Source organism: Lepidochelys kempii, chromosome 15 (genome assembly GCF_965140285.1).
Source record: "Lepidochelys kempii isolate rLepKem1 chromosome 15, rLepKem1.hap1, whole genome shotgun sequence".
NCBI lineage: Eukaryota > Metazoa > Chordata > Testudines > Cheloniidae > Lepidochelys > Lepidochelys kempii.
The window spans coordinates 4,110,936-4,125,091 of record NC_136394.1 but is presented as its reverse complement, the minus strand read 5'-3'; the positions used below and the strand labels follow the sequence as shown (position 1 = coordinate 4,125,091).

The window sequence follows — 14,156 nt, the reverse complement described above, 5'->3', positions numbered from 1 at the left end:
AGGGCAGGGGGTGTAGAGCGGGGCTGGTACCTGTCCCACGCTGCCCCTGTGGCAGGTCACCTGGCACTCCAGCCTCCAGGGGATTTCAGCCTAGCGCTGGGTTCTCACCCCTCCAGTCAGTACTTGGAGGCAGCCCCACTCAGTCTGCCCATTGGCCCTGCGTGTCCCCGCCAGGGGCTCCCTGCTCTCCAGTCCAGCCGCAGCAGCAGGTGGGGGGCAGCGGCAGCTCAGAGCTGGCCGGGGCCCGTGGGGTTGGCTGGCGAGGAGGCCTGGGTGGTGCAGGCGTTACCACTGCAGCCTGGCGCCGGGGTCCCGTCCTGGCAAACAGAGGAGAGATGGGGCAGTTAGTGCCCAGGCCTCGCTGCACGGCCCCACCCCAGGGCACAGGGCATGGAGAACAGCCAGGAGAAGGCCCGTGGGGTGGCTCATCAGGCAGGCTGCTGTGCCCGGCTCCCGCAAGGAACGCCCAGAGCCAGCAAGGGCAGGGAGAGCCCATCCGGCCTGGTCTCTGGGCACTGGCTTGCGAGGTGCCACGCGGCTCCATCTGTGATGGGCAGAAACACAATGTGTGACAGCAGCTGCAGCACAAGGGGGCTGGGGCAGGCAGGGCACCAGCCATCCCTGCCCGGCAGGGCTCATGGCCCCCTTCTCCGGGGTCTCCCCTTGAGGCCTATGCTAATTTCACACTCTCACTCCAGCCACCCCTGGTAGCAAGGGTCCCTGTGGGGGGGTCTCTCGCACTGCCTGCGCAGAGTCTCTGCTGGGCTTTAATTCAGCATAGGGGGAGGTGCCCCTGGGTACTCCCTCACTGCCCTTGAGCCTGGAGATGCCCAGTCACAGCGGAGGCGGTGGAGTCTAGTGGTGAGAGCAGGGTGCTGGGACTCCTGGGTCCTATGCCCTGCTTTGCCCTGCCTTGCTGTATGATATGGTGAGTCGCTTCCCCCGTGCCCATGGATGAGGGCACCTCCTGGCCTGGGGGAGGGAGAGCCCTGGCAGGAGCAGGGCAGGGTCATAGCGAGGGGCCGGGATGGTACCTGGTCGAATTTCCGGGCGCTGTACACCTCATTCTTGTTCAGGAAGGTCAGTAAGATCCAGTCGCAGAGGAATGAGCCCTGGGGAGCAGGAGAGCTGGGTTAGTGCCCGAGGGAGGCCCGTGCCAAGCACCCTGGGCACGACATACTCACCACTCCCACTGAGGTCAGCGCCGTGGCCAGGTTAATGATGGTGGGGATCAGGCTGAACTTCCCTGCCTAGGCAGAAAAACAGAGCTGTCAGCACCACGTTCCTCAGCCCCTGCCACCCGTTCCCCGTGGCTTAGGGTTGCCAACTTTGTAATACAGTATCTAAAAACCTGGCACTCCTCACCGCCTCTATCCAGTCCCTTCCCCCTGGGCCTTGCCCCACCTTGTCCCCCCCCCGCAATGCCCCTTCCCTACCCTTTCCTCCTGGGGCCCCACCTCTGTTTGCTTCTCTTTCCCCCTCCCACTGTCACTCGCTGCTCTTCCTCTCTCCCCCATCCCTGCATGGCTGGGGAGGGACCTGCAGCTGCCCAATGCAGGCAGGAGGCAGCCCCAGCGATGACCCGGCTCCTCTCCACCTCCCTCACCTGCAGTAACCGGACTTTGGGTGTCCAGTCAGTAGATCTGACTGGACACCATCAGGTCCCCTACCAGACATCTGGCCACCCTGCTTGTGAATGTCAGCAACTCGGCCCAGCCCGGCATCACAGGGTCCCTGCAGAGCCAGACCCAGTGCAAGGGAGAGGGCACTGGGCAGGGTCCCACAGTGCCAGTGCAGGGGAGGGGGAGCTGGGCAGGGTCCCTGCAGAGCCAGACCCAGTGCAGGGGGAGGGGGTGCTGGGCAGGGTTCCTGCAGAGCCAAGCCCAGTGCAGGGGAAGGGGGCGCTGGGCAGGGTCCCTGCAGAGCCAAGCCCAGTGCAGGGGAAGGGGGCGCTGGGCAGGGTCCCTGCAGAGCCAAGCCCAGTGCAGGGGAAGGGGGCGCTGGGCAGGGTCCCTGCAGAGCCAAGCCCAGTGCAGGGGAAGGGGGCGCTGGGCAGGGTTCCTGCAGAGCCAGGCCCAGTGCAGGGGAAGGGGGCGCTGGGCAGGGTCCCTGCAGAGCCAGGCCCAGTGCAGGGGAAGGGGGCGCTGGGCAGGGTCCCTGCAGAGCCAAGCCCAGTGCAGGGGAAGGGGGCGCTGGGCAGGGTCCCTGCAGAGCCAAGCCCAGTGCAGGGGAAGGGGGCGCTGGGCAGGGTTCCTGCAGAGCCAGGCCCAGTGCAGGGGAAGGGGGCGCTGGGCAGGGTTCCTGCAGAGCCAAGCCCAGTGCAGGGGAAGGGGGCGCTGGGCAGGGTCCCTGCAGAGCCAGGCCCAGTGCAGGGGAAGGGGGCACTGGGCAGGGTTCTCTTCCCACCTGGCCATGCACAATAACGTCGATGCGGATCCCGTAGGCCTTGATCAGGCTCCGCGTGTTCGTCCCGTTGCAGTTGTAATATTTGGCAAACCTGTGCAGGAGAGAGCGGGGATGAGGGGCAGTCAGAGCGGAGCGGCCAGGCCCGAGAGCAGGGGTGTTGCAGGGCCCTGGGGGTCACCGCCCCAGAGGAGCAGGGGGACAGGTCACCTGTAGTTGTAGCCAGAAGACACCTGAATCCTCTTGGGATCCAGCCTGTGGAAGGAATAGCTGGGGTTGCACGCAGAGTCGGGCAGGTCCAGGTTACAGTTCCAGTTTATGATCACCCCGATAACGCCGCCCTGCAGGAGACAGAGAGCAGGGCAGGACCAACACACCTCTAGCAGGACCTCAAGCTGCCCTGGGCAGCACCCGGGGTCCTGACTTCCAGCCTATTGCCGCCCCCTCCCCCCCAGACCTCCTTGCATCTCAGAGCTTCCCTCTCTGCTCCCCGTATCTCCCTGCTGCCCGTCCAGTCAGACACTTTCCCTCCTGCTCGCCTGGCAGGGCCCACCCAGCACCGGAGGGCAGCTGCCGGGCTCCGGGAGCTGCCTGCCAGCCTAGCTCAGCCCAGCGCCTGGCAGGCTCGTGCTGAGGCAAGGGAAGTGCGAAGGAGCTGGCTATCCAGGCCCAGGGGGCGTGTGTGGAGGGGACTCAGAAAGCGAGCGTGTGGCTCTGGGGTCAGAGGGGACCCAGCGGCTGACCACTGCCCAGTAGGGGGCATCCCAAGAAGAGAGGCCAGGATGGCACAAGGCTCTGGGGAGTGGCAGAGAATGGCCAGTGGGCCAAAGGGCATTCACCTGCCAGGCCCTCCTGCAGCAGCTGGTGCCCCCCGCAGGCACCCGGGCAATGCTGGGCACAGGGTGGTCAGCCAGATTGAGCGACATGCTGGGCTCCACACAGAGCTGCCTGCAGGCCTGTGCTGTCTGTCTGACAGCTTCCCTGCAGCCCGCAGGAACTTCCTGCCATGGCACCTGCTCGAGTCCCCCAGACCCTGAACACTCCTGTGCAGGAGGCAAGAGCAGCAGCAGGATGGAGGGGAGGGATAGCTCAGTGGTTTGAGCATTGGCCTGCTACTCCCAGGGTTGTGAGTTCAATCCCTGAGGGGGCCATTTAGGGGATCGGGGCAAAAATTGGGGATTGGTCCTGCTTTGAGCAGTGGGGTGGGACAGATGACCTCCTGAGATCCCTTCCAACCCTGATATTCTCTGGGCCTGAGTTGGAGCCTTCCTTTGGGGGAGACCTGAGAGCCATGTCCCTGAGAGAACCCAGCCCAACCAGAGACCCTGCAGCGGCCACACCTGGCCAGAGCCTGTCACCAGGTGAGGGTCCCCCCTCCCCTTACAGCGTACCTGTTCAGCCAGCGCGGTGAAGTTCTCTCCTGCCTGCTCCACAATGGAGCCCAGCCGGAAGATGGGGCAGTACAGGTCAGTGGTCTCGTTGAAGGTGCAGTCTTTGAGGTAGCCGTTCTTATCGTCCCTCACGTTCCCTCTGAGGAGACACGCCGAGAGCTGCTGAGTATCTCACCTGCCATGTACATGAACAAACCCAGACCCCCATGGGACCCATAGCTGCTAATACCTGTGCACACTCACAAACACAGGGTTGCCAACTTTCTAATTGCTGAAAACCGAACACCCTTGCCCCACCAATTCCCCTGAGGCCCCTCCCTCACTTACTGCTCTCCCTCCTTCACTTGCTCTCCACCTCCCCCTCCTTGCTCACTCCCCCCTCTCCCGGGACTCTCCTGCTCCCTGCAGAGCCAGGCTGGGAGGAGCTGATGTGGAGCCTGCCCAATCGGGGCACAGCGAGGCAGGGAGTGGACAGGATTCCCCCGCACCTCCCACTCTGCGAGGGGCTGGAGCCGGGTTCTCTCACTCAGCAGTTGAGACGAGAGCAGCTCCCCCAGGCTCCAACCGCAGCTGCTGCTCTAACTGCAGGTACCCGCACTTTTAGCATCCAATCAGCTGTGCTGACTGGACACTGCCAGGTTCCCTTTTCGACCGGTCGAAAACTGGCCACCTGGCAACCCTAAAATACACCCCCCTGCAGGTGCACAAACACAGAGCTGCAGAGCCATTTGCACACACACACGCAGCCCCCATGCACACACAGCCCCCCACAGCCGTGCTCTACAGCCTCATCTCTAGCATGTGCTGGTCTGCGGTGCCCTGGCCCAACCACAATGGCAGCAATGGTCAACCTGGCATCATTCAGCCAGCTGACCAGGCCCTGCAGACACAAACCACACATCTCTTCACACACCCCCAGAGCAGCACCCAGGCAATGTCTCCCCCGGTGCCCATGCGCCAGGGTTCTCGTTCCCTCCTCCCCGCCCGGCTCTGTTCCTAACCCGGCACAGCCTGTTGGTGTGAGACCATGGGGGGCACGGCCGCTTGCTGGTCACTGCTGAGCCATACTTGGAGAATCCGAAGCGGGGGAAGTGGATGTTGTTCTTGATCAGGATGGTGAACTGCGCGGCCATCTTCCCCAGGGACTCACTGGCGAGGCCAGAAACAAGTGTCAGCTCTTCACTGGGCAGGGAGTTCCTCCTCCCCCAAGCCCCAGGCATCATCCTCCCCACCCCCACAAGTGATGGCCCCCACCCACGCCAAAACCCCATCGCCCCAAAGCATGTGGGGGTCCCTTCTTCACCATGAGGGTGCTGTGTCTCCCCCACTGTTGACACCCCTCTTTCCTGGTGCTAACTCACCCCTGATGAGAAGGGGGGGGTTGTGCCTCTCCCCAGGCTAGCACCCCCTCCCTGCCCAGCTCTGTCTCCCTCTGGGGTGTCCCACTGGAGCTGGGTGCTGGGGTGAGGGTTAGGTGGCATCCCAGGGCAGGAGAAGGGCTGAGGGGCTCCCAGCTGTGCCTCCTTCCCAGGGGCCATGAACATCCCCCTGTCTGTAGGTCCCCCTACACTCCCAGCAGCCCCTTCTCTACCTGACCGTGTGTCCGTCTTCCACTGGACACCAGGCGGAGACCTCGCATGTCTTCCCCGGCCCGCTGTAATAGGGGACACAGCGCCCCGTCCTCTCTCCTACGGGGACAGACAGACAGATGGACTGAGAGCGCGTCCCCTGGGGGTGGCAGGCCCTGCCCTCCCTCTGGCTCTGTGGCAGCTGAATGCCAGTGTCCTGACCCGTGCCCACGCCGACATCCCAGCTGCCAGCCAGCACTGTTCACTCACCGTTCCCCAGCATGTCCATCTCCCCAGCCACACAGTCGCTGTCAGAGCTGCAGGCGGCGTCAGGGACCTCCAGGCTCTGCAGGGGCAGGAACCAAGGTGTCACCGGGAGAGGGGAGTGTGACGCTCTGTACCTCAGGGGAACACCCAGCACCCCCATGTTCATCCTTGTAAAATGATTGTGTGGTATCCAATGCAAAGTTTGTCATGTTGGGTGTCTTCGGAAGGCTCATGATGCACTGAGCATGGTTGTTCGAGTGATGTTATAGTAATTGTTACAGTAAAGTTATAGGTTATAATTTCATGTATATAGTTATGAGGCTAAAAATGTGTCCTCATGGCATAAAGCAAGCCCAGGCAAAAACTCTCCAAGAGCAGAGGGGCAGTTCACACCCCATCAGGGCATGGATGGGACAAACCCAGCCCAGCCTCACAGGAACAATGGACACTGGCTTAGGACGCAACAAAAGAATCTGTTAGACTCTCGAGGGAGTCACCCTCTTCCTTTGGGCAGTTTGGGACTGCGATGAGGTAATAATGCTCACCTGACTCTGAAGGAGGTGGGCGGGGGGCAAAGCCATGAGGGAAGAAAGGACATGATAAAAGGGAGAGATGTTTGCCATGCTCTCTCTCTTCCACCTACATCTACAGACACCACCACCACCAAGTGACTGAAGCGCTGATCAAAGGAGAGAGCCTGGCTGAAAAGCAACCAGCCAGCCTGTGGTGAGAAGAATCTAAGTTTTGAAGGACATTGAAAGTGTTAAGATCAGCTTAGAATGCGTTTTGCTTTTATTTCATTTGACCAAATCTGACTTGTTATGTTTTGTCTTATAATCACTAAAATCTACCTTTATAGTTAATAAATCTGTTTGTTTATTCTACCTGAAACAGCACATTTGGTTTGCAGTGTGTCAGAGACTCCCCTTGGGAGAACAAGCCTGGTACATATCAATTTCTTTGTTAAATTGACGAACTTATATAAGCTTGCTGCATCCAGCAGGCATAACTGGACACTGCAAGATGGAGCTTCCCAGGGTTGTGTCTGGGACTGGAGATATTGGCTAGTGTCATTCGCTTGCAAGCAGCTGGGAGCAGCTGACATGCCAGAGGCTGTGCGTGAACAGCCCAGGAGTGGGGTTCTCACAGCAGAGCAGGGTAAGCCTGGCTCCCAGAGTCAAGGATTGGGGTGGCCTAGGAGATCACTGGTCCAGACAACACCAGTGGGGAACGTCACAGGAAGGGACCTCTGGGGTCCTGCAAAGAGGGCAGAGTTGCGGGAGGGGAGCGATGGGACTGAGCCAGTCCCCCTACCCAGCACCCTCCCTCTCACCTCCACCTCAGCCACCCCCTGCAGCCTGGGATACCCCTCGCATTGGGTGACCTCTGCCCCCCGCACTCTCTATTATGCCAGCAGCAGGGAGCTGAGCAAGATCAGCCCAGACCCAGGTGTGGAAATGGGGCAAAGCCGAGCAGGACGCCTGGGCGAAGGGACCCAAAGAGGCCAAGTTCTGGCTGAAAGCCACACCAAAGCTCCCATCCCCTGCAACTGGCATTGCTCCCTCTCCCGGCCTGGGGGCTGGTCTAGGTACCATACCAGCCACTGTGCTCCTGCTTGTCAGTCACCCCTGGCCCGGAGGCTGTGGGTGTTATGCAGCCAGCTGGCTGGGCAGGGCCGGGCAGGCAGCAATCCCTGGTGCAGCTCTGCGGGCAGGGACCAAGGGCTCCAGAGCCTTTGTCTGCACAAGGTGCCCTCAAAGCAAGTTAAAAACGTCTGGATTGGATAAATGGACTAGAAGGTTGATAGAAAGCTAGCTAGATTGTCGGGCTCAACGGGTAGTGATCAATGGCTCCATGTCTAGTTGGCAGCCGGTATCAAGTGGAGTGCCCCAAGGGTCGGTCCTGGGGTCGGTTTTGTTCAACATCTTTATTAATGATCTGGATGATGGGATTAATTGCACCCTCAGCAAGTTTGCAGATGACACTAAAATGCGGGGAGAGGTATATATGCTGGAGGGTAGGGATAGGGTCCAGAGTGACCTAGACAAATTGGAGGATTGGGCCAAAAGAAATCTGATGAGGTTCAACAAGGGCAAGTGCAGAGTCCTGCACTTAGGTCAGAAGAATCCCATGCACTGCTACAGGCTGGGGACCGACTGGCTAAGCAGCAGTTCTGCAGAAAAGGACCTGGGGATTACAGTGGACGAGAAGCTGGATATGAGTCAGCAGTGTGCCCTTGTTGCCAAGAAGGCCAACGGCATATTGGGCTGTATTAGTAGGAGCATTGCCAGCAGATCAAGGGAAGTGATTATTCCCCTCTATTGGGCACTGGTGAGGCCACATCTGGAGTACTGTGTCCAGTTTTGGGCCCCCCACTACAGAAGGGATGTGGACAAATTGAAGAGAGTCCAGCGGAGGGCAACGAAAATTATTAGGGGGCTGGGGCTCATGACTTACGAGGAGAGGCTGAGGGAACTGGGCTTATTTAGTCTGCAGAAGAGAAGAGTGAGGGGGGATTTGATAGCAGCCTTCAACTACCTGAAGCGGGGTTCCAAAGAGGACGGAGCTCGACTGTTCTCAGTGGTAGCAGACGACAGAACAAGGAGTAATGGTCTCAAGTTGCAGTGGGGGAGGTCTAGGTTGGACATTAGGAAACACTATTTCACTAGGAGGGTGGTGAAACACTGGAATGCGTTACCTAGGGAGGTGGTGGAATCTCCTTCCTTAGAGGTTTTTAAGGTCAGGCTTGACAAAGCCCTGGCTGGAATGATTTAGTTGGGGATTGGTCCTGCTTTGAGCAGGGGGTTGGACTAGATGACCTCCTGAGGTCCCTTCCAACCCTGATATTCTATGATTCTATGAAAGTGCTGCTCATGGGAATGTGGGTCTGGGGCTGTCATGGGCCAACTGAAAACATGCCCCAGTCCCCCATACCCAGCCTTCTTCCTCTGCATCATTTCGCTGCTCCCAGCCAGCCAGGCCCCCTGCCTCCATCCTCCACCCATGCCCTCCACACAGCCCCATCTGTCTCTCTCACCTCGGGGCAGGTCTCCAGAGTCTGGGAGTGGGTGACTTCCACCCGGGTGAGGATGCTGAACACGCTGCCGCCCTGCAGAGCCGACAGGGAGAGAGAGACGTTTTCCATGGAGCCCCCCACCCCTGTTTCCCCACCAGCCCTCACTGGGGTGCCCTGCTGGATCTGGAATGAGTGAGATCGCTGGAGAGAGCCCTGCAGCGCTGGAGGGCATCCACCCGGCCAGCCTCAGCCAGCAAGAGAGCAACCAGCTGCCTCTCCTTACTCCAAAGCAGGGGAGGGCTCGTAAATCTTGCCCCCCACCCGGGCCAGTCCCTTCACCACTTCCCATCCAGGAGCCACGCTGGGCTGGCCCCATGGCACCTGGTTCTAGGGGCTCGCGGGGGCTCGCTGGGAGCGGGAAGGGCTCCCTATGGCAACCAGGCAAGTCAGCGCACACACGGGGATTGGCACAGCGCAGGGAGCCCTGGGGGTGCAATGGTGGGGGGGGGCGCCCTGTGCAGACTCCAGCTCCGTGCAGGGCTCAGCGGGGGCCCTGGGGGTGCAATGGTGGGGGGGGCGCTCTGTGCAGACTCCAGCTCGGTGCAGGGCTCAGCGGGGGCCCGGGGGGTGCAATGGCGGGGAGGGGGGCGCTCTGTGCAGACTCCAGCTCCGTGCAGGGCTCAGCAGGGGCCCGGGGGGGTGCAATGGTGGGGGGGGCGCCCTGTGCAGACTCCAGCTCCGTGCAGGGCTCAGCGGGGGCCCTGGGGGTGCAATGGTGGGGGGGGCGCTCTGTGCAGACTCCAGCTCCGTGCAGGGCTCAGTGGGGGCCCGGGGGGTGCAATGGTGGGGGGGGGCGCCCTGTGCAGACTCCAGCTCCGTGCAGGGCTCAGCGGGGGCCCGGGGGGTGCAATGGTGGGGGGGGCGCCCTGTGCAGACTCCAGCTCCGTGCAGGGCTCAGCGGGGGGCCCGGGGGGTGCAATGGTGGGGGGGGCGCCCTGTGCAAACTCCAGCTCCATGCAGGGCTCAGTGGGGGCCCGGGGGGAGCTGGTCATATGTCGGCAACGCGCTGTTATTAGCACTGGCGTCAGCGAGGTGCCCAGAGCACCCCCCCGCCCCCCCCCCGTTTGGGGGCTGTCACAGTCTGGTTGCTTCCAGGGGGACCTGGCACCAGGCTGGAGCTATTACAGCCTGTGGGGGAGTGGGCGAGTCTGTGGGGGAGGAGCAGTGCTTTGGCTTCCCAGACGGGAGTGGGGGGGCCCCATCAAAGCCTTGTGGGGTGCATGGGGGAGGGGCAGCATCACAGCCTTGCCTGGCAGGGGGAAGGGGGTCGTGTCAGGGCCCCCGGAAAGGGGGGCAGATCACAGCCTTGAGGGGCACGGAGGGGGCAGATCACAGCCTTGCCGGGGGGGGGTGGTAATGTCAGGGCCTCGCAGGGGGGGGGCAGATCACAGCCTTGCCGGAGGGGGGGGTAGTGTCAGGGCCTCACAGAAGGGGGGGGCAGATCACAGCCTTGCCGGGGGGGGGGTGGCGGTAGCGTCAGGGCCTCGCGGGGGGGGGGGGGGGGCAGATCACAGCCTTGCCGGGGGGGGGGCGGGTGGTAGCGTCAGGGCCTCGCGGGGGGGGCAGATCACAGCCTTGCCGGGGGGGGCGGCGGTAGCGTCAGGGCCTCGCGGGGGGGGCAGATCACAGCCTTGCCGGGGGGAGTAGTGTCAGGGCCTCACGGGGGGGGGGGGGCAGATCACAGCCTTGCCGGGGGGGGGCGGGTGGTAGCGTCAGGGCCTCGGGGGGGGGGGGGGGCAGATCACAGCCTTGCCGGGGGGGGGGCGGGTGGTAGCGTCAGGGCCTTGCCGGGGGTGGGTAGTGTCAGGGCCTCGCGGGGGGGGCAGATCACAGCCTTGCCGGGGGGGGTAGTGTGAGGGCCTCGCGGGGGTGGGGGGGGCAGATCACAGCCTTGCGGGGCACGGGGTCGGGGCAGCGTCACAGCCTCACCGCGGCAGGTTTGACGTACTCCTCCACGTCCCAGACCCTGCTGTGCGAGCGGGCGACGCCCTTGACCTTGGTGACCACGGAGCTCTCGGGGCCCGTCTCGCTCTCCTGGTAGCCCTTCTGGATGATGAACACGTACCTGGGGGGCAGGGGAGCCATCAGGGACATACATCCCCAGCAGCCAGGGGTGCGGCGGGTGGGGGGAGGGACGTATCCCCCACCTCTGCCTGCCCTATGGCTGGGGAATCCAAAACGCCAGGGCTTCTCCCCCTCCCCGGCAACGTGCCACCCCCATGCTCCCTGCACCGCTGCATTATCCACTCCCCGCCCTAAGCCTTGTTGGTGCTGGGCAGCTCCTGGGAGCCAGCCCCTGGGAGCCAGCCCCTTCCATCACAGGTCCCGGCCCACACCAAGGGCGTCGGGGGCCTGGGAGCACCAGGAAGCAGCAGGCAGAGACAGGAGGCCAGCAGAAGCCAGTGAGGGGGCCCGAGAGAACCTGGGGAGAAGGGGACGGCTGTGTGGGGAGCGGTGATGGGCTCAGGGAGAGCGGGGCAGAGAGAAGCCAGGAGAGGGGGTGGCTGGGGACTCCAGGGAGCTGGTCTGTCGGTGTTGAGGGATCCTGCACACACCCACCAGGGCTCATCCGTCTGGGTGAGGCTCATGCATGTGGCAGGTCTGTCTACACGGCCTGCAGGGCAGGTGAAATCCCTGGTCTTTGCAGATAGACCCTCTAGCCTAGGCGAGGAGCCAGCCTGCAAGCAAGGGGACCACGGCTCTAGCCTCGGCTATTTAATAACTGCTGTTAGTGCTTCTGTGACCTTCATGACCCTCATTAACTGAGCCCTCAGGCCCGACCTGGCCACTCGCCCACATCACAGCTCCAGGGAGTGAAAGGCGCAACGTCCCATCAGGTCGGGACAAAACCCAGGTCTCGCTAGGACAGGGGAAAGTCTCACCCCTTTGCCACAGTGACTTACAGAGGGAATGTGCCAATTTATGTGCTTGATTGGGCTGTGTGTAACCGTTGGCCCTGGGATTCTTACTCTGGGCCCTACAAACCAGTATGTAACTACCCTGCCCATCCCATATTGCTAAATGGGTGGAGGGGCCTGGCTGGATCCCACCTAGCTGGGAGGGGGTCCCGGAGGGGTCCTGGCATAGAAAAGGGAGTCCCAGTGCAGGATCTTTGGGACCGGAGACAGCTCCAGGAACTAGGCCAGGGCAGGGATTCACACTGTAAACACCTCCAGACCAGTACAGCCTGCGTTTGACTGACCCAGGGCCTGGAACTTTTCATAGATTTCCAGGCGAGATGGGACCATATGGCACCGACTGAGAGACGCTACATGAATCTGCTCCTACAGCCAGGAACAGGATCCTGGAATCCCGCTACCGACCACCTCTCAAATAGCAGGTGTGTTGAGTCCCCCTCAGGCCCTGGCCTACTGGTTGCATTCAATAGCTGGCTAGACAGCAAGCATCGTTCTGGGCAGTGTAACAGTTAGTGCTTCTTCAGGCCGGGATGTCTCAAGGCCCTGCTAGCGAAGCCTTTCGCCTGCAGGTCACCAGAAATCCTGGCTCGCTCAGCCGGGGTTCAGACTTATTTCCAGCTAACAGATGCTGGGTGGTGCCTCTTGGAGTGGAGGTGGGTGGGTTTCTGTTCCAGATCCCCTGTCACACACTCCCAGCCCTGCTTTGCGCTGGTGAGCAGACTCGGCAGAGAGGCTGAGAAGTGCACTGGCCATGGGCTGAACTATGCCACGAGGCAATCGTTTCCAGATCAGCTGGGCGGTGTATGCGATTGTCCTCTTGGGAGATTTCATTCACCAGCATGTGCGCGCGTGACATGGGGGGTGGGAAGAGGAGAATGACTGGGTGTGGGGAAGGAGAGTGCATGGGATGGGAGACCTTTTAGTGGAAAGGCAAGTGAGGATGGGCAGAGTTCAGAGAGAGTGGGACTGGGGATGTGAGAGAGGGGAAGGGTCCGGGATGAAAAGAGGGAGAAGAAAAGAGACTGAAAAGTTAAAGGAGGGAGGAAGAGACCACACATAGACAGGACAGTAGGAGAAAATGACTATTCAACAATCTAGAAAAAGGAGATTGAGGGGGCACTGGAGTGTGAGAGACAGAGCAGAGCAAAGGAAAGAGGGGAAAAGGAAAAAGAACAAATCCTTTTACTACATTTGTACTAGAGTCAGACAATACTTTTGGCAAAAAACCCCAAACCCACGCACGTTTTTATTTGAGTCAAAATTCCCCCCAAGGGGGGTGGGGGCGGCAGGGGTATGAAAACCAAAAATGTTTGGTGAAAAGCTTTGCTTTTTGGAAAAGATGCTCAGTTTTTGATTTTCCAAAGGCAAAAAAAAGTTTTTGATTTTCCCAAAACTGATTGTTTTTTACGAGAAATGATTTTTGAAACCTGTACATTTTTATCAAAATGTTTTGATCAAATGGAAAATGTTTCCGGTTTGGATTGTCATTGAGAGGAAGAAAACAAAACATGCTAATGGGAAACTAAAACCCCCAAAGTCTCCTGCAAACCATAATTGCCTTTTATTCACCAGCTCTCGTATTTCCGGAGTCAGAAAGGGTAGGTGCAAAGTGATGCAAGATTTAACCACATTGAAAAGGGCTGGTGCCAGCAATGTGCCCAGGGCGGACTGGCTACGCTGCCCCTTCTGCCTTGTCTCTTCTGGCATTCCTCTGCCTGCCCCCTCAGCTCTCCCCACCCTATCTCTCCCAGACCCACACGCTGGCTCAGCCAGGGACCTACCAGATGAAGTAGAGCAGGATCAGCAGCTGCACCCCTCTATACATGATGCCGAGGTTGCGGTTCTTCACCACGATCACTTTGGGGGTCTCGTAGTTCCAGAACTCCCAGAAGCAACGCTGGCAGCCCACAGCCCCGGGCCGCCTCGCTGGGGGCTCCTCCATCCGCGGGGGGAGGATCTAGGGAAGCCTCTGGGCTGAGATGGGATCTCCACTCCCTTGCCTTATACTGGGAGAACTGGGAGGGTCCCAGTCCTACAGCAGCAACAGCCTCTCTGTATTGGTTTATTCTGGGATCTCCACGGCTCCTGCCCGCTCTGAAGCTGCCGTTATACTGGTTTATACTGGGATCTCCTTACTCTCCGTCTGCAGGTTCATGCTCTGAGCCTCACTGATGGTAGCAGCACCTCCCATCCCCTGCCTCTCTCTGACGAGGGCACGGTATGGACTGGTCATCCTCAGCTCCAGACCAGGCAGCTGGACTAAAGGAATCAATCCCCTGGGGTGCCCGCAGCTGCCCATCTCTGCAGCACTGATGCCCCCTTGTGGCCAGAGTAGATATTCCTGCTCCACACCAGCCGCAGGTTTCAGAGTAGGAGCCGTGTTAGTCTGCATCCGCAAAAAGAACAGGAGGACTTGTGGCACCTTAGAGACTAACGAATTTATTAGAGCATAAGCCTTTGTGAGCTACAGCTCACTTCATCGGATGCACAGAATGGAACATAGAGTAAGAAGATATAGATATACATACAGAGA

The 14,156-nt window shown here is 60.4% G+C and overlaps 1 protein-coding gene across 1 annotated transcript; it reads right to left on the bottom strand.

Moving 5' to 3' along the window:
• Positions 1 to 227: 227 nt before the first annotated feature.
• Positions 228 to 13,565, bottom strand: P2RX2 (purinergic receptor P2X 2). The gene is made up of 12 exons (XM_073313385.2): positions 13,405 to 13,565; positions 10,635 to 10,770; positions 8,667 to 8,738; positions 5,633 to 5,708; positions 5,386 to 5,482; positions 4,863 to 4,943; positions 3,795 to 3,933; positions 2,614 to 2,744; positions 2,407 to 2,497; positions 1,185 to 1,250; positions 918 to 1,112; positions 228 to 317 (listed from the first exon to the last, which is right to left on the bottom strand). The coding sequence occupies exons 1-12, from the start codon at positions 13,563 to 13,565 to the stop codon at positions 228 to 230; spliced, it is 1,335 nt and encodes a 444-aa protein (XP_073169486.1).
• Positions 13,566 to 14,156: the final 591 nt, after the last annotated feature.